This window comes from Rhagoletis pomonella, unplaced genomic scaffold (genome assembly GCF_013731165.1).
Source record: "Rhagoletis pomonella isolate Grant_MI unplaced genomic scaffold, Rhpom_1.0 Rhpom_scaffold_00004, whole genome shotgun sequence".
NCBI classification, from domain to species: Eukaryota; Metazoa; Arthropoda; class Insecta; order Diptera; family Tephritidae; genus Rhagoletis; species Rhagoletis pomonella.
In genome coordinates this window covers 4,417,966-4,438,830 of record NW_023458558.1, presented here as the reverse complement: position 1 = coordinate 4,438,830, position 20,865 = coordinate 4,417,966, and the positions used below count along the sequence as shown (strand labels likewise).

The 20,865-nt window shown below is 34.4% G+C and overlaps 2 protein-coding genes across 2 annotated transcripts in view; one reads left to right on the top strand and one right to left on the bottom strand.

Moving 5' to 3' along the window:
- Positions 1 to 9,404, top strand: part of LOC118737147 — a 29,889-nt gene extending 20,485 nt beyond the window's left edge. Inside the window, exon 4 of the mRNA XM_036467465.1 lies at positions 9,222 to 9,404. Within this exon, the coding sequence (XP_036323358.1) occupies positions 9,222 to 9,404 (183 nt within the window). The remainder of the gene's footprint in view (positions 1 to 9,221) is intronic.
- A 4,190-nt stretch (positions 9,405 to 13,594) lies between these two features.
- Positions 13,595 to 20,530, bottom strand: LOC118737100 (cadherin-99C-like). The gene is made up of 3 exons (XM_036467381.1): positions 20,302 to 20,530; positions 14,493 to 14,671; positions 13,595 to 13,768 (listed from the first exon to the last, which is right to left on the bottom strand). The coding sequence occupies exons 1-3, from the start codon at positions 20,528 to 20,530 to the stop codon at positions 13,595 to 13,597; spliced, it is 582 nt and encodes a 193-aa protein (XP_036323274.1).
- Between the last annotated feature and the right edge of the window lie 335 nt (positions 20,531 to 20,865).

Sequence of the window (20,865 nt, the reverse complement as noted above, 5' to 3'; positions counted from 1 at the left end):
TGAAAAAAAAAGAAACTGGTTTGAATAAAATCATAAACTAGGTAATTGTGTGAATTGGTAAAGCAGGAAATGACTAAGCCATTGCAATTGGCCAAAGTTGAGATTGTTAGCAATAAACTATAATTACAAAAACAAAAAAAAAACCAAAAAAAAATATTTTGGTTAACAAACGGTATGTACATTAATTTAAACCAGTAAGAATGTACGTACAAATGTACTCATGAACATTAGGGTGGTCCAAAAATGCACGGGAAAAGCGTAAGTCGGAATTTTTATGCTTCCCCCCTCCCCCCCTAGGATTTTTCTATACCGAAAAAATATAGCTCTAAATATTTTTTTAGGGGACCAATAAAAATCTTTAGTATTAAAAAATGCCAAAGTTAATAATTGGATATTAATACTGGAAGTCTCCTGAAGAGAACCACGGTTTTCCGATCGAAAAATTTTGATTTTCAAGAATTTTATATAATTTCTAGGAAAAGCTGTTTTTTCCCCATATAAAATACATGGAAAACTTTGACCACCTTAGGCACTCCTTAAATAGTTTTTGATTTCACAAAAAAAAAAAAAAAAAAAAAGGGGTATATTTTCTCGGTATAGAAAAATCATAGCAGGTGACGGCAATACAATTCCGAATTTACTGTTTTCGGACCACTCTAATGAACATCACATCACTCAAAAATATAAATATGCGGACCCAGATCATGAAGAATTACTGTATAATGTACAAGAAATGATAAGGTGATTTGATTTTTTTTTTAATAAAAAACGCTTCCATTCTCAATGATATGAGCAACACTTCAGTGAATATTACATTCTTGTGGCTCTGTGATCAGGTTTAAAGAAAGTTGCTGATATATAATCTCGATTTATGATGACCTACAAATTAAAATATTAAAAAATTACCTAAAATAATGACAAAAAAATCTTCAATAACGAGCTTAAACTAAAAAAAAATGCCAGTGGAAAAAATTCAAGTTTAACTTTTGTTTCCATTACAATCATCTACAAGATACTTTACAAATCACAAAATATTTCACATTTCACATTTGTTGTTTTTGCTAAAACGGGCTTTTATCTGGACGTGTAGGTATCAACCAGAAAAGCTTCCGTTCCCGTCTAATTTCGGGGACTGAAGAAAACTAGTGTCCAAAAGGAAGGCAACATGAATAGTTTTTAGTAATATTTTTAACAGACTTCAAAAAAAAAAGGAGGTTATCAATTCATTCGAATATTTGTTAATGTATGTTACCACATATCCTTGGATAACGTAAACAAATTAAAAAAATTATTTCTCAGCGAGAAGTTGGTCTCATACTAATTTGGTTTAGATCTGATCAACGGATCATGAAGAAAATATCGGTACTTCTACACTTTTATATGAGAACTGAAGTCGGTTGTGTTTTTTTTTAATTAATTAACTGCCGAAGAATTTAAAAGGTAAGCCCATATGACAAATAGAAAAAATCAGAAAAATTAAAAAACTTAAAGAAATCTTAGATGCGAGACTTTGGTAGCTGTTATCGTGGCCCAGCATGCAATAAAAATAAGAGCATTGGTCTAGTAATTGTACAAATTACGAAAAATTTTCAAAAACTGCAAACTTATTGCACATTTGCAAGCCAATAAATTTAGCTAACGATGCAGCTCTGATGACTTTCACAAAATATGCTTTAAGTGGCAAGTCTAATCAAGAACATTTTTAAACTATAGCTTTCTTAAAGCTCTTTCGTTTGACACTCATGTCTATATACATATATATATATTACGCGAAGGGATTTTTTGTCCAGGTCATCAGATCAGCACTGTTCGTTCGATTTTCAAAAATGTGGTGTCAAATTAAAGGACAGATGTGCAATAATTAATATTTTTTAACAGCCAATGTCATTCGATGCGCATCGTTCGTTCGATTTTCAAAAATGTGACGTCAAATAAGGTTTCACTTTTTCGAAAAAGATTGTCATCTTTAAAAAAATTTAGTTCAAATTATTTAAAATCATAAATGAACTCTTCCCATATGAGTTGAAGAGGGCTGCCACCTGTTTGAAAGGTCTAATTTAATTAACTAATACAAAAATTACATTTGCGAAATATAAAAATACGGGAGTTAAACTAATGAATGTTAAGAAATCATTAGTTTGAACATTTGGAATGTTTTAAGAGGGTTGCCAAGTGTTTATAAAAAGTTACATTCAAATTATTCAAGAAGTTAGATGAATTATTAAGAGATGGGTATCAATTTATATGGGTATATTATAAGATAAGACATTAGTTGTGATAGTCATTTCATTTCCATCGTTCGTCGAATTTACAAAAATAAAGATCGTAGCCTGTAGATGTAAAATTAAAAGTGGCGAAAGCTGCGGCAATCCTACTGAATGAATTTTAATTTTTTGGATCTGGGATCTTTAAATAGAACTTCTAGATACTTATCTAGGGAACGCCACCATGAAAAAAATGACATTGCATCAACATCCATACCCTGGTATATAATATCTTATCAGGTACTTCTAACAGCTAAAAATCACTTTATTTTGCGTAATTTATTTGCTTTTTTCAAAAAATAAAAAAAATCAACTAAAAACATCAAAAATGGAATTAATATTTTTATACTTGGCACCAACACACACTTTTTACTGCACTCTTTGCGTATTCTGTATGACATGCACTACCAAAGCATCATACATACACATGTACTATATATACATACACATGTATGAACATGTATTCACATGCATGTAAAGGTTAAAAAGAATGAAAAAGTTTTCTAAAATCTGAGACACTCTTGCTTTGGAATTCAAGGTTAAAACTGAAAGTACTTTCGGTACTACGTTTGCATATACAAAAATACATATGTGTATGGTTATATGCACTCATACTCATATGTAAATGAGAGGTTGGGCTAATAGCAACAGGAGTTCAAGTACAAATTTTTCATGCACATAAAAATCATTAAAATTTACTTTTAGTTTCTTAATGCTATTTAAACATTGACAATTGCTTACTATGAACACTAAAAACTAAGAATAATGCAGTAAAATTGAATAATATTTGACAGCTAAATAGATTGCATCACGAGTTAGAGCTTAGGTAGCAGTGAGAAAAAAATAGTAAATTAAAATAAGTACAAATTAAGAAATATATAGAAAAAATTGCAAACATTCAAATATCAATGCAGTCAGTTGCAGTAAAATTGCCGTACTTAAATTTAAAAAAATTTTTTTTTATTCAAAAAAAGCAAACCGGTTAACAATATTTGCTAAATACTTTAGAGCGTGCCAAATTAAGTGCCTATGGCAACTTTTTGGAATGTCGTGATTTTGTGCACTTTAAAATAATTGAATCGTGGTTGTTGACTAGACCAATTTTAAGAACCAATAAATTTTCAAAACAAATTGTTTTAATAACAATTTCAAGATTTTTACGTTTTAATCTCAATACAGGGTTACCAAATCTATTTTTTGCTACAACGGCGATTTTGCAGAGTTTGCAATTGTTCGATTGGAGGTTTTGCAAAAACATCGACGATTAGTGTGTACAAAGTACACCAACAAAAATCCTAAACATTTTTTTAAGAAATATTTTCTCTTTTTTTATAATAGATCAATGAACTAGTTCGGAAGTAATTATTAGTAGTAGTATTATTACAGATACATAAACTTACACCGTCTTGACGATTGCCATTGCTTTCTATAAAATTTGGTGCGCTTCTAAACAAATGGAAATACAAGAAGCTAAAATGTTCACTGAATAATTTTAGTTAAAAATTTCTTAAGATATGAAATATTTATTCGCAAAAGTTTTTAAAAGATTTTTTTGACATTTTAATTGAGTGATAGCCATTTCCCTCTTCTTAATAAATAACTTCACTCACTATTGTCACTAAAAAATTTTATCCCAGATAAAAAGGCATTAAGTAATTAAACAAAATACCACGCGCTAATGTTAATTCAGAAAACCGCCACTAAAGCTTTCCGTTTCTATGCAAATATTTAATCTTCAATAGATTGCCGCACCATTTAGAAATTGCCACAAATTACACTTAATAAATAACTACACTTACCGCAGCAGTGTCAACGACAATTGTTTTTGTTGTTGTTGTTATTGTTTTGTAGCCGAAGTAGCGGTACTTGACATTGCCGCGCTAATAACTTAATTTGATTTCTCTAATATATAGATATATGAATAGCGCAATTTCCTTACAAATGCGCAATTAAGTTAGAGCAGCCGCAAGGTATAGCAGAAGAAAGCAGAACAAAAATAACAAATAAAATAAGAGAAATGTGCATAAAAACAATAAAAAATGCCATCAGAGCAAGCGAATAAAGAAATAGTATAAACTTGTAATAATCAATTTCCGCATGCTTGACTGCATTGCTGACACATATACACTAGGCTAGGTGGCTAGGCGGCCAACAGCCGATAGATCAGTGCACGGACTTTACCTTTTTATTGGTCGATTTACCAACTTTTTAACTGTATTTTACTTTCTATCATTTTTACAAACAAAAGATAAAAATCTACCAATATTATCCGAAACACATATTTTTCCATCGAATATAATTAAAAAAAAGTTAAATCTGACCATAAGAAATTTGAAAGTGAAAATACATGTCTATCAGCTGTTTATACAAATGTTTTTCTTTTGCAATACGTTTTTGTGGGAGACTGCCAAACGAATGGTCTGTAAACTTCAAGTATTTCAAATCTAATTTTAGTAATGAAATTTTGAAGTGTAGAGTAATTAGTGGAGTCCCTTTTTCAAATAATACAGGTACTGAATCACGGCATCCGTGATAAAATAAAATTCGAAAAGAAATTTCTTTTCAGGTTTTTACGAGAAAACAGATATAATTTTTTTTCATTCAATTCGTTTTTTATGTATGTTTTATTGGCTTGAAATAGATTTTTTGTTGTTTTATAAAAAAGTACAACCTATCCCAAGGTTAATTCATAAGAAGTGATAGCAGAGTAGAAAATCAAAAATTACAATAAAAAATTTTACGCATAAAGACAGTGAGAATCACAACAAATACATCATTTTGACATTAAGAACCTCCACTGCGAAAATCCAGCTGTTCGGGTAACACCAGCTTATACACATTCGCCTTGATTTACCCTTTTTAAATAAAAACTATCTAATATTGTTTCTTAAAAACAAAAAATCTACCAAATGCTACTATTTTTTGTATTTATGTGAAATCTATCACTATTATGTAATTTTTATGAAGTCCGTGCACTGCGATAGATAGCCAAAAGATGTCTGCGGCTGTTGTTGACTGATGTGTTGCCGCTGTTGCTGCGAAACAATTCTCGTTGAACTGGATTTGGATTTGTGTTGACAGCAAACGGGCAGCAGCAGAACACAAAGTGGAGAGCATTTTGATGGACAGCTATTTGAAATGATGCCAACAGGTGCTACTGCCAACGGGCGATTGATGTATAGCGATTTTGCGAGCCTCCGCATGCGTATGAAAGAGTGTGTATGTGTTTTATGTGTGTGTGTGTGTGTGCGTGCTAGAAAATAATATCTTTGCAAGAATGCGAATCTCGTATTTGTGCCTATGGGAAATCAGTTTACAACACGCAACCATAAACTGCATTTGTAATTATTTAAAATTTATGCATAAGAAAAGCCTCACGAAAATTGGCTAGTAAACAAAAGAGTGAATGAACTGTAGTAGAAAAAACCAAACACAAACACAAACACAAAAAAATAATAACAATAAACACAAAAAAAAATCGCCATTAATAGATAGTTGTCATTTGGCTGCTTACTGCGGTACATGTTTCATCGGCAACATGTTGCGCGTTCAAGCGCCCGCTTCATTAAGAGCAACATGTTACTAAGTACGTCGACTAACTGCCGCAGCAACTACTCAAATCAAACATCAAACTGCGCCAAATTGACAAGTTGTCCACAAGCAGCGGCTAAGCCTTCACATGTTCGAGCATACAGCCACTGACTGTCACTTAATTAACGAAAATACGCACAAAATTGATAAAAAAACAGCTGTGTTTTTTTTTTTTGCGTATGAACTTTGATAATAATTGAGGTTTTAAATGATTTTGTGCGACTTTACTTTTGTGTTTTTTTTTTTTTGTAGCTGCTTACCGTTCAGTTTACAACTTGTCCGCACAATTGATTGCTTTGCTACGTTGCCGGATTTAAGTGTTTGCTGCATTTTGAGTGAATTACTTGTAGATCGTAGTGGCAAGTGACAGCGGCTATCGACAGCTAAAAAGCGGTAAGCAACTGCAAAGTGGTTGATGACATTAAAGTTGCAATTGCCGCCATAACATTTTCATATGGATCAACGAAATATTTTTTGTTTGTTCGTTTGTTTTGATGAGAACATCACTGCATACTGTTTGACTGATAGCCACTGGATTAAGTGCATGCATATTTTTTTCAAGTATAAATTGGATGAGTGTACTGATGTTAGACTAGTTTTTCCATTAAAGTTAAAATGCAGGCATTTTTAACTCGTACAAGGGCGCTCAATGATGAAGTGACTTTTTTTTTAAATTTATCTGCGCTCATAAAAGTAGTTTTTCTTTTGTATCGAAAACAGAAATCCCAACATAAAAAAGAAATAAATAAAAAACAAACAAATTTGTATAGTAGCGGTCGCCTCTCGACAGGCAATGACAATCCTCCGAGGGTATACTGCCATGAAAAACAGCTTCTCAAAAAAATACAATCGACGTTCGGAGGCGGCGTAAAACTGCGGGTTTCTGCGCTTTGTGTGACCACATCAAGGCAAATGCCGCAAATCGGAGGAGATGCTCGGCCAAACACTAATATATGTGTAAGCGCCAATCTATTGGTATTATATGTAAATCCACACGTATATAGAAGATTGTTGGGTGTTAAGCACTCAGCACTAGTTGTGAAACTTCTTGCATTTTTGCGATTTCTGTATGACGCCGACTGTATATGATGAATTATTTAAACATATGAAAAAATACGATTACTGTAACTGCTATACCGCACTGTGTGTACATTTATACATACATACATACATATATATTTTTATATATAAAATAAAGTTCCAAAGGTTTTGTAACACATTTACCCAAAAACCAATGGACCGATTTTGATTAAATTTTCACAAATTTTAAAACATTTGTGGAACATGTTTTGGTTTTGTTTGTTCGCTCTCCGATAAATGGATCCATAGTTATGGTAAAAAATGTGATAAAAAAAGGAAAACAATAAATACAAGCTCCACATCTAAGGAAAAACAACAAAAAATAGAATAATTATATCTCTGATTTTTCACTGTAAACTCCGGATGATTTAAAACTTAAAAATAGAGAGTTGCCACTTATTTGAAAAATTTCGATCAACCGAGTTGATAAAAAAATTAAAATTAATTAATTAATTAATTATTAAAAATTAAATGTAATACAACTTGGATATCAAATTAATGAGGTTTAAGAGAGCTTGATGGAATATATTTTTAAGTAGGAGTTTAAAAATTATAATTCGATTAAATTTAATATAAATGACATAAATTTTACAATATGAGCACCAAAATAAAGAGGCTTAACAGAGCTTAGTTTCCAAACTTTTTTGAATAGCATTGCCACCTGTTTGAAAAGTTTTATTCAATTAAATTAATAAGGTAAATGAGGTGCCCAATAAGCGTGTCAAAATAAGTTGGTTTCGGAAAGCTTAGTTTAGAAAATATTTTTAAACAGGATTGCCTCCTGCCTATAAAAATTACAAGTGTAAAATGGCAAGATAAATGAAATATTACTATTTTAGTATCAAACGAAGGGTATTTAAATCATTAAAAACATTTTTCATTGGCACTAAATCCAATTAATTTAAAAACTTAAGAAAGGAAACGAAAGTGTTTGAAAAAGCTTTCGTAGAATGAAAAAATTTACTCGTTATTTGTCAAGATATTTTTCAAAAGTCTTGCTACTGATATTAATTTGCATACTGAGGGTTTGAGAAATAAAATTGAAGTAAAAATGAAAATATTGAAATATTTACGAAGCGATAAAAGATAAAATATTTTAAAAAGGTATATTTAGGTATACTTTAGCATCATTTATTTGATTTGATTGGCTGTAAAAACAAATCTGTCATATTTTATAAAACTCATTAGAATGCTACGGAAACGACATGTTGACATATGCAGGTAGGCGAAGTCAACCAAATGAGCGACGAGCAACCTCAGGTGAGAACCACACAGATGACCAGCGAGCGAACAAACATGATAATAGTCGTATTTGTATGCCTGAATTACATTCGAAAGTAACTGAAAATTAACGTCAAGTGGATCGGTCAACAATAAAAAAAAACAACTATTTACGTTCACCTCTGATTTTCATACAAATGTCCCTTCTATTTGACTGAGCCAAAGCAAGGAGTGGCTGGGTAACTCCACTTTATTTAAAAAAGCTGGTTGTTAGGGTGATGAAAACTTACTTTGATCCAGGAAGCAGCATTTACCGAAAGTCAAAGTGAGAGCATCTGCATAACGCCGGCCAACATAAGTCACATAAGTACATATGGAAGAACTTACAAAAACATGTTTCGACACGCCCAAATTAAAAAAATTTGTGTTGAATAAAAAAGTGATATGAATTTTCATACGAATGATCTGGTGGCTACTACTGGCCAGGAGATGGTAATATTTAAATAAAGGGTCTAGAGGTTTCTTAAAATTTTTTTTTATGCTTCTAATAGCTAAACCCGCTTAGAGTTCATTCTCAGGAAGTTAAGGACATTTAGCATTAAAGGGCAGATAAATTTAAAACAAATACTTGAGAAATCAGCCCTTAATTTACGCTGTGTGCTCAGTGCACATAAAGAACTAAAAATTATTCTCTTCATGGAAACTGAAGAACATTACTTTATAGAGCTTAGAAAAAGTGGGAACAACTGTTATTTAAATATCCACATCTATACGCTGTAATCCATAAATATATTTTTTTTTATGTGTAATTGTTATTATTAAGTATGGTAAATGCATTCGTCTAAGACTTGCAGTAAATGAGTTTATTCAAAGGAGCAACGCCTGTATGAAACCGGCTACAACATGCAACCTACAAGATGTCAATGCTCCATAACTTACTTGCACACATACAAACATACATGACTCAGACAATTTTATTTTACTTTTATGGGTTATTTAACAGCTTTTTTATAATCTCTTCTATATCTGCATTCATGTTATTCTTCATGCAAAATTACTTCCCAGGGCAATGCTCTGGAGAGATATCCAGTTAATAACAGCAATAAAAAGCAGATCGAAAAAGGTGAAACAAAAAAACTGCACGGTCTAACATCTTGGCATGTGAAAATTTCTGACAGCGAAGGTGATCGTTTTGATGTTGCATTGGTTGCATGTCTGTCAATCGGGCAGCTGATACCTAATACCTAATATACCGACGATGCATGCATATATCTACATACATATTTTCATTTGCATATATGTTCATATGTATGTCCTTACATAAGTACATTTGACGTTTAGTTTAGTAGACACTTATTCATGGTTTAATTCAATATTATGATGTAATACAATAATGCCATTTTAGCGAACTAAATTATTAAGAGTGTTTCTTCACACATAAGTAGTGGGATCTCAAAATAAAAGAATTACGCTGCTATTAGAAAAACCTAACTATGGAGATATGAAAAGCGAATTCGGGGCTGTAAATAAAGAAAACCTTCAAGTACGGAGTTGCTAATTTGATGGCGTGCATGCATTAACCCTTTGAGGAATACAGTGGGTGGGATATGCGCATGCCTGAACACGGGAATTTAAGTGTGCTCTACCCACTACTCACAAGAAAGGAGACCCCACCAAATGTGCCAACTAGCACGGGATCAGCCTTTTGAGCATCGGCTATAAGTCGATCTGGCATATTATGCGAAAGGCTCTAAAGCTCACCGTCAACGAGGCGATTGGGTCCTATCAGTGTGCCTTTAGATCTGGTAAGTCCTCCTTAAGAAGCTTTTTACTATTTATATGTCAAATAATGGAAAAGATCAGCGGGTACAGAACCGGCATAAACCATCTATTCGGTCATCCCAAAGCCGATGTGGACAACGCGAAAACCAACTAATAAGGACCTTTTTTCATATTGTACTACTGAAATAATAAAATTAAATATTTTTTATCATATTACAATAATAATTCACACTAGTGAACCCGCATGGCATTAAAACTCCCCAAAATCGAATTTCAAAAACTTAACAAAATATTCCAAAAGTCAGAGTTATAAGAGATCCGAGTGCCATATTTCATCTAAAACTGTACATCTGTTTCTGAGTGAAGAGCAGTCTCGCATAGAGCATGTATTTAATTTCATAAAATTTTAAATCAACCTATACCGATGAAAAAAATTTTAGTAAAAAAAACAACTAGACTTTATCAAACATCAACAGGCTACTTTCCACCTTTAATTAATTTGACCTCTCAATTTTGAAATTCCTTTTCAAAAGTATTCTCAGACTCAAATCTTATTAAATCTTTTTCGTCTGATATTGTGATTGAATAAACTGATGAACCAATTTGAATTTAATTGTTCGAACTAATGGCAACCCTCCTAAGTAAAAGTTAGGAATAAAGCCTTTTCAAACCCATTTTTATTGATATCCATCTTTTTTAACTCATCCATCTTATTAATTAGTTTGAATGCAACTTTTTAAACTCATAAAACACATTCCAAATATTCAAACTAAATATTTTTTAATATTCTTTCCTTTGACTAACGTATTTACATATTTCATATACTTATTGTATTAGTTAACTGAGTTAGACCCTTCAAACAGGTGGCAGCCCTCTTCAAAAGTATTTTGAAGCTTAATCCTTGTTAACTCTCCTTCGTCGTACATTGCGATACATATTTGAATTAACTGATAAATTAAATGGAATTTCATTTTTCAAACATGTGGCAACCCCGCTAAATACAATTCAGAAATGAAAATTGAATTAATTCTTTCAATTTAATTTTTTGTTTGGCAACCATGTGGGGATACAAATTTCTCTTACCTAATATGATTTTTTTAAACAGGTGGCAACCTTCTTATAGTTCAGCTAACACGCAAAGCCTTCCAAAACCATTTTGATTGATACCCATTTTGTTATAATTGAATTATTTGTTTAAATAATTTGAATATAATTTTTTAAAAGGTGGCATCTCTTTTCAAAAAATCGAAACCTCAGTGCACATCTAAAATCCAAGCCTTTTAATTTGACACCTCACTTCGGATGATCGTTAAATAATTTTAGTTAAAATTATCAACAGATGTCAGCTCCTTTCGACAAACTAAAATCAGTTTGCACATCTACAGACCAAGCGCTTTAATTTGACATCTCATGTTTAATAATCGGGCGGACGGTGCAGATCTTTCGTCCTGGACAAAAAATTCCTTCACCTGTGTTTGTATTGGACCGAGCTTATCCCTCGATTTGTAGTGTGCGCCTTACTGTTGCTACATAAAGGAGAGAAGCTGTTTTTCATAGCAAAAATACGCTCGCAGGTTTGTCATTGCCTGCCGAAGGGCGACCGCTGTTAAGAACGAAACCTTTTTTCTATATTTTTTTGATGTTGCTTTGACCAGGGTTTGAGCCCAGGCCATGCGGAGTGGCAGCGTGCACTGCTTACCACTACACCACAGCGGCCGCATTAAACGTAAGAAAATAATGATTGTCCCTTCGTTAGAAAAAAAGGTATTTAACTTGAAAATTTTCAAAAAATTGTAAATTCGAGAAGATGTAAAATAATTTTTTCAGAAGCAAGAAGAAGATTTGTCTTCAAAAATAACTAGTGTTCGCCCAGCTGTTGAAATTCAACCAGTAAAATCAAGGGGAGTTGAGGTGAGTTCAATTGAGTTGAGTTGAATTGAGTTGAGTTAATGAAGTGAAGTGAGTTTAGATAAATTAAGGTGGGTTAGGGTGTGTCGAGCTGAGTTAATATTACTTCTGGTGAGACAAGGTAAGTCGAGATGAAATAGCATTAGTTGGTGTGGGATTAAAAGAGGGGAGTTACATAACATAGCACAACATAATATATTATAACATAACGTAGTTAATCATAACATACCATAAGATAACATGGCATAACAAAACATTACATAACACAACATATCATAATTTAACATAACACAGCACAGCATAACATACCATAAAATAGCATAAAAAACATATCATAACATAACATAACATAACACAACAGAGCATAAAATAATACATCTCTTTATCTCTATCACTTTCTCCATCTCTATTTTAGTCTTCATTTTAATTTTTATTATTACCTTTATATTATATGTATGTATATGCATACATTTATATTTTCATTTTTATCTTTATCTTTTCCTTTACATTTACCCAGATCTTTAACTTCATCTATATATTCACCCCCACCACTGTCATTATATAAAATATTTAAATTTGCCTTCCCCTTTTATCTTCATCTTTAGGTTTCTTTACTCTTTTTTTTAATCTGTGTCTTTGTGCTTTGTGCTTCTACTAAATATCCTATTTTGACGTCTCCCTTGCATGAATCTTTTTGCTCCCAGCGTCATTAATATGGAAGCTATGACAAAAAACCCAATATCTGAAGAATCAGTTGTATGGGAGCTGTTATTTATACGTTATACAAGTAGTCCGTCGGCAAATGATTAATACATTATAAAATACAGCTGCTTTCCAAATTTCAGCCAGATATCTTGAAAATTGGAATAAAAAGTAATTTCATGTTCACTTAATTTATGCTAAATACTCGTCGATTTAAACTTCTATTAAGAAAATTGATAACATACTTATGTGAATACATACATACATATGTATGTATATACCTAAAGCTTGCGGCAAGTTTGCTGCTTAAGTCTTTTGATTTATGCTTATTTTCCAAGTCCAATTACAACTTTTAAGATCGCCCGCCATTCAGTGCTTTATCATTTCTGCACATATTTATTCTGCAGTAAATGTCAATATTAACTGAATTGACTTGCGAGTCATTTAGGAGAGCAACAACAGCAGTATGACAGTAGCAATAGCCACAACAGTTAGCAAACGTTTTGCAGCATTTTCTCTACGAGCAATATTTGCGTTTTGTATGAAATGAAGTTGCGCGTGGGCGCGAAAAACCAGTTGCGACCACAAGAAACCAACCACCAGGTTGGTTAACTTGCCAATGGACTAATCGCGGCTGACACAGGCACAGGAGAAAACCAGCTGGGCCGCAAACGGTATGCGCGTCCGCAGCAGTTTTGCGCAGGCGCGCTGCTTTAGTAGAACGTTTCATATTTAATTGTTCTCGTTGCCCGCAATGATTGTGCTGCAATTCTAGGTAGAGCACAGTACTGCTGCTCTGCGTCGTTGTTGTTGTAAATATTGTACATAAAGCGCACACAAGCGGCGCATTTGCGCTTTGCCAAATATACTATATATACACAGCAAATAATCAAAGCGGCACTTTGCATTTGTGGTGTTGTGCTGTTGGAAAGACGGCGCAAGTCGTAGAGCTTCCCGCTAAGCGGCTTATCAAGATTGCAGTGAAGAGGTTCGCTTGCGAAATTAAAGGAAATAGTTTTTTTTTGCTTTTGCTTTTAGGAAAGTTTTTAGTTTCTTTTTTCTTCGTTTGTAGTTCTTAAGGATTGTTCATTTCTTACCTCCGGCACGGTGACCTCATAGGGTGTGTTCATGAAGCGCGGCGCATTGTCGTTGACATCAGATACGCGCACAATAATCGGAATGTTGCGTCGCTTGTTTGTTGCACGAATGGTGCAGGAGACCTGTGGTGCAGCGAAATGAGAATGAAGAAAAACAAAAACAAAAACAAAATAAAATAAAATAAAATAAAATATATATTAAATAAACAAAGCAGCTAGTAACCACACACATACAAACACACTCACACACATATCCTCACGCACACGAAGTCACCGGTAGTTATTTATGTATGTTTGTATGTTTGTATGTATCATAATGGCGGAATAAGATGTACTTAAAAAATTGTTTCGCTCCACGCCAAATCGCAAAAACTAAAGCAGCCATAAAATGCTTGCATATTTGTTTATTAAGCGTTTTTTTGTGTGTTACTGCAACTGGCGTGCAACTGTAAAATTTTGCCATAAAAATTTGCATTTCACCAGGAAAAATCTCACAGCGGCAGGCCAGCGTGAGCTTGTTCGCTTTTGTTTGCTAGTTTTTTTTTTAAATTTATTTTTTGTTCGTTGGTGTTTCAATAGCGTTTTATGACCGCTTTTGCACATCCCAATCTATGCTTTAATGTGTGTATATATGCACGTGTGTGTGTGCATAAGTAAGTGAGTATGGGCAAGGCATTCATTCACCACAAGCGTACCGCCTTTGGTGCGCCGAATTGCACATGTTCACACAAACACACTCTCCACAAACACAAACTTATGCACACATGCTGCTTCCCCAGTTTTGACTTTACTCAACTCATAACTTAGAACACACAGAGCACAGATGTCGTTGCACTTAAATACTTACCTGAAAGACAATGTGACTCAGATTCTCCTCATCGCGATCGAGCGGCTGCAGCAGCTGCAGTTTCTTGCCTTCGAGCAGGAATGTTGGATTCCCCTTTGGGAAGACTAGATCCAGTGCAATTTCCGTGTAGGGATCACCGTAAATTGGCAATTCTGGCGGCGTGGTTTGTTGGCCAATAACTGTAAAAACATAAATAAACGATGCAGTAGCAGTTAAACAAAACAAACAGATAGACAGACAAGTAAGAACAAGAAAAATTGTGAAAATAAATCAAAAAGTAGAGGTCAAGTAAGTTGTCTTAGATTGTGCAGATGATTTCATATTTTGCATGGCAGATATTATTTAGTACATACGCTTGGGATGCTGATTAGTACCCTTCCCTTCATTAATTACCTTTGCACCTAGCTACATATATGAGCAAACCTCACGAGTGTTTTTTTTTTAGAATCACTCCCCAGAATGAGCCTGGAAAAAGGATTTTCGGCCATTATTTTTCTGTTAAATTATTCTTGGTCTCTAACTGGTTGCTTCTATTTTTATGTGCACCAAATTGCTAAGACCACAGTGTTAAAATGTTAGCTCTGCCTTGAAGACGGAGGCACTTCAAAGCACATTCCCTGTGAATGTGAATAACTAAAATTCGTAAAGTTTTTGCCCACATTGGATACCTGAACCTGAGACGTTAATAATTTAGTCGACTTATGAAACGAGTAGCTGACATTGTGTGAGTGGACTAATATACAATTTTTACTATCTTTTTTTTCCTTACTATAATATTTTAGAATCAGCTTAAATGACGTTCTTTGTACTGACTTCCGTGAATTTACATATCTGGTAACATTCAGTGGTTCATCATACGATGGGCCATTAAAAAATGGTTCAATAAAAGCAATTTTCAAACCGGTAACAGAATAAGAGCTTTCCACCCAAGCAGCCACCGCATCCCAATACTTCGGTATGATTTTTCATGTGCAGTTTATTTGGCTTTTCTTCTGAGTGTTAAACAAATATTATCGCAGCTTCATGAGTGGTATGCCATTAGTAAATAAAAAGCCGCTATATTAATGCGGCTTATGCAGCGCTAAATTCTATGTGGACTCCTTTATGATTTTTGCAAGTGAATGCTATACCGCAGCAGGAGCATCAGAATTGGGCAATATTTGTTGAATTTACAGCCACCATCGACCATTTTTAGTAGCTAAAAATGAAGCCGCATATTTAATGGTCCATAAAAAATGGAAAAGCACATGAGTATTTAATTATGAATTTGGCGGCGGCGGCAGGCAGTATTACTTTTCTTCGCTGTTCTAAAGCATTTGATTGTGCTTTTGTTCTCATGCGGAAGTTATAAAGTTAAAAAATTTTTGCATTTAATTTTTGTTTTTATTACTTTTGTAGTTGCTAAGTGCATCGCCTGTAAGTAGAAGCCATTAACGGCTTACGTGTTTATTATGACTTTTAGCACAGCGATAGATAACTAACGGTATACAGTTTACTTTATGGCCGCAGCTAGCTGTTTCGTCAAAAGGAATGCTGAACCCTTTTTGAAATATGTGAGTTATTGGAATAATTAGATATATCACCGGGTGCCGTTAGATTTTGAATGGAAAAAAATCGATTATTAAGGTCTTATGCTATGGAAAACTCCATCTAAGCAGAAGCAGATATGTAGTCAGTCTTTTCAGTCAGGTTTTATAGCGTACCAGATTTGAAAGAAGACACCGATAAGAAAGCGAGTTTAATGGCCATTTATGCCGAAAGGTCCTGTCACGACTAGAAGTAGTTTGCCTTCTGCTATAAAAAAAAAATCCATGACAAGCTAGCAACTCTGCAAGGAACGTAGGTGTGTAAAAGAATATCCAAGTTTCGAATCTGTGAACCGAGGGATTTAATTAAAACGCGGCAGTAATGGGGCAATCGTACTAGGAGCTGTCCTTGCAAAAATCTTACCTCTAGTATTAAAAAAAAATAAAAATGGAGCGGTTCGGTTCCGCTTTTTGCAGACAGGCACCTTTTCTGAAATATTTTTTACACATTTTGTTAAATATATAAAAATGTATGTACATATATATTTACGGGTAAAAATTTTCTTCAATCGACCCCACTTTATGACTCACAACCTCTCTAAAATACCATTAAAAGTTGTCGATTTCTAATAACTCTAAGCACCCTACTCTAATGAAAATTAACACCTTTTTATGAACGCTATCCTAGTTCAATTAGGTATTTTCCCAAACTCTGGACATCACACTATTCTATTACTATATTTTAGCAACTGCAGTCCTTCTCTATGGCCTACGGATGAATTCTGCTTTAATTTCCCATTACATGTTAATACTCCTTTTTATTCCATTTATCGTTCATCTAACCAAACTCCTCCTTATTCTACTACCATAACAACTTACCATTCGTGCCACACAATTATAATCATTATATCAAACACCTAAACTAAAACTAAAATCACAACTTGTAACAAGTAGCAACAAAAAGCGCTCAAAAGCAGAGGAATAAAAAAAAATGTGTGACTAGGAATGCTAGTATATACATACATGCATTTGTACTAGGAATGTTAATCCCGAGATCCCGGGATCCCTTGTTTTTTAAGTCCCGGAAATCCTGGGATTATTTGCCCAGAATTCCGCGATTTTCGGGATTTGTAATTAACACTGGTGGCAATAATATAAACGTTTTATGTTGACCAGTATTGGCTTTATTTCTTTTGTTTATTTAATATTTAATTTTTTTTTTAATGTGTACCCCAATGTATCTACATATAATACCTTACGGCAGACAATTTTGCACACAAAAAATAAAATCAATACAGTTGCCAAACCAAGGGTGAAATATTTTAAAATTGCGTTCTTGATTTTTCTCTTTAACGTCAGGATTTTTTAAAAGAACTTTGAAATTTAAAAGATATAAGTAATTCAAAAGTGATTTAAAAATTTCAAATGAAAGAGAAGATTCAGTAGAATTAAAACACATTACACTTTTTGGTGCGTAAGGGACAGGTAGGTGTTGAAAATATCCTTTTATAATTTTATCTTTGTATATCCTTGAAATTTTGCAATTATAATTTTTGAACAAATTTTATATTAAGGACTAACTTTATTAGCTTAAAAAATTAAAATAGATTAAAGGGGCATTTTCAATTCCTATTCGTCCTTATGAACCAAAAAAAAAAAAATTATTTCATTTGATGGCCGCATTTTTTTTTACATTGCACAGAATTTTTTTAATTAAAATTTGGAATTAATCATATCTTTGAAATTATAGTCTTTTTAAAGAAATCATGACGTCAGAGAAATGCACATATATATATGCAGTTAATTACGTGTGATATCAGGTAGACTTTCTTAAAAGAATTAAAAATTTTAAATAAAAAAAGGAATATAAACAAAACTGGTCGAATTAAGGCGCTTTTGTTTTTTTCCTGCCACTAGCATATTCTTTCAACTAGAACATTAATTTTTTGACTTAATTTTTTTTTGCATCGAGCTTGTTTCGACATACCTTAAATTACTTTATCAGACATGTACACGCTGAAGTATTATTAAATGCATATTTATAAATTTAATTACGGTCTTTCGTTTTGTTACTTATGAAATAATTTTCACTTTAAATAAAAAAAGTACGTTCCAAACCCATTTACTTATTATTTATTATATAGTAGTAGAGCTTCTCTAAGCTCTCTCTCTCAAAATAATAAATACTAAATAATAAATCCCGGAATCGTAACAATCGAAAAAATTAACATCCCTAATACGTACATACCAAACTCAGAACGGAAGAAAATTCGATTGCTTGGCACACAAAAGCGTTTAAGGTAGCACTCGGACAGCAAAAAGTTAGCAAAATTTGAAGAAGCTGCCGGGGAAAAAAAAAGCAGTGGCCATTGCTGTCCCAGCAAGAGCGGGCGCATAACGCCAAAGGTGCTCGAGTTTTGTTTGTCGACCAAAAGCAGAGCAACAAAAGCGGTAAAGAAAATAAAAAAATAAGTATTTGCTAGTAGAAACCAAATGATAAATAATAAAAACAGATTTGGGGACTCGCTTTGCGTTTGTGCGGAGCTTCGTTGTTGCAACCTTCTAGCAACGAGGAGTAGATACATATAAGCCGGGCGGTTGGTTGATAGCGGTAGGCAGCAGCAGGGCCGGCGAATCCATGTAAACTGTGTTGCTGTCTTTTATTGTTGCGGCTGCTGTGTTTTTTTGTGCTGACATTAGTTTTTGCTTTGATTTGGGTTTTATTTTATTTTGCTTTGCTAGCTTGGCTGGTATTTCTTTCAACTCGCTCGCTTTGCAACACAACACAACAACAAGTAGGCAATGTAAATGTTGCAATTTGATTGTGAGAAGGGCGATTGTGGCTACAAAGCGGCAGTCACGGCTGACACACCGAGGATGCAACAAGGCGTAGGAACTGTAATTACCAAAGGAAAAACGGCAGCATGCAACATGCAATGGGCAACAACCAGCGGACAGCAAACAGCATCGATGGCGTTTAAATGGCGGTTGCCGTACAGTACAAGGGCGGTCCCGACATTCTAACTTTGGACAGTTTGATCGGAACGTTAGTAGCCGTAGAGCTAGCTAGCTGTCTTGAGAAGTGACTGCCACAATCAAGCGAGTGTGTGTGTGTGTGTGAATGCCGATGCCGCAAAGATTATTATTTCGTGTTACATGCTGCTGCTTCATTCTCTTCTTAGCTGCTGTTGTTTGGACTTTATACCATTTATTTTTTGCAGCATTTTTTTCCCGCCGCTTGCTCATGATTTCATGTTGCACTTGCCACGCTTGTGTTGCACAATTCATTTAATACAATTACGCGACGAGTTGTGTTTCCGTTGATGGCTAGCCAGCGCTGCTGCGGTAACCGATGTGCTGCTGTATATTTATGTCTGCTTCATGCACATATAAAATCAAATTTGTATGGCCTGCAATGATGGACGTCGGAACATTTTTTTTATGAAGCGCAAATCGTAGCAAATGTAAACATATGCGCACACATCCAATAATATTAATTGTGAATCTTTAATAGGTGGCATGCTGCAGGAAATATGAATGCATGCATGTCTGAAGGCATGCAGTACATTATTAAGCCTTCAAGTATTACCATTCATACATATGTAAGTATGTATGAGCATACGAGTAAAAATGCGCTCAAATACATTTTGCATGCCAAAGTGTCGAAGCACTAATAGCAAACAAATAATTTCGCACAAATACACATAAACTTGCATCAATGCATGCATAGCCAAGACTCAATTGCAACTTCCTTCGCTGTGTACAAGAATGGTGGTAACTAACTCCTATCATTTGCGAACTGCTCGACTAAAAGAAGCAGCTTATATGTATTTGCGAGGAAATTAAAGACTACACTTTGCCTCAATACAACGTGATAACACGGATATATACTCACACATATGTAAGTATAAAAAATCCCAGGTATATTTAGAACTTCCAGCAGCTCGCAACTCCAACTGGCTTTGCATGCGCCATGTCGCCTCTTACCGAGTGAGCTTCCGTGGCATTGTAAAAGAAATTACGCCACAGATCTTAAATTAACAATCTTAATGAGAGGCAGCAGCAGGTACCAGGCTAAGTCTGCGGTTACGGGGAGCACTCTCGCCTATAACATTGCAAATGGTATTTAGTGTAAACACGAAAGTGATGGTAGCAACAGTGCTGGTGTCGTCGACTAATATTTAAATAATTCTAAAAATTGCTAAGCTGTGAACATCCGATGGATTGGAGTACTTTAGAATGCATAAAAAGGGTAGAGAAATCGATTTACTTACTTTACAAACAAGTTGTCCAGAAAATCATAGTTGTTGTTGTTATTGTACCGGCTACAACAACACCAACCAGATCGGCTGGTGTCTCAGTCTCATTGTCATCATGTTCAGCTAACGGAAGACCCAAGAAACGTACGGCCTCTATATAGGGTCTGTCTACAGGGACAGACGCGTTAGCTGTGTAGGGTGTTCCGGGCATGCGAAAAAATGCATGTCGGGCATTCGTTTGGCGGATCTGCATCTAGTCTACTTAGGTATGAGTTCAACCTGCTTCAGTAGCCAGAGTGAAGTTGGGCTATTGTGGTCCGGGTCTCCCGAGGTAGATGAAGCTCGTCTCGTCCACGTCCGGTGGTTGTGTGCCATTCACAGATCTGGAGTCTACGTAACTTGAAGGCTGACTCCTTGTGAATGCCGCCCAGGGACGGGCCAGAGGTTGCCTTATGTGCCACTGAACTTCGTCTGTCAGTTCGTATAGATGCCTTCTGACATGCCTTGGCAAGGGCTCCTCTGCAAGCAGGTTTCTGCTCGTGTGTCTACATCTATAGCTCCGTACTAGGAATTGCTTGCAGAGCATTG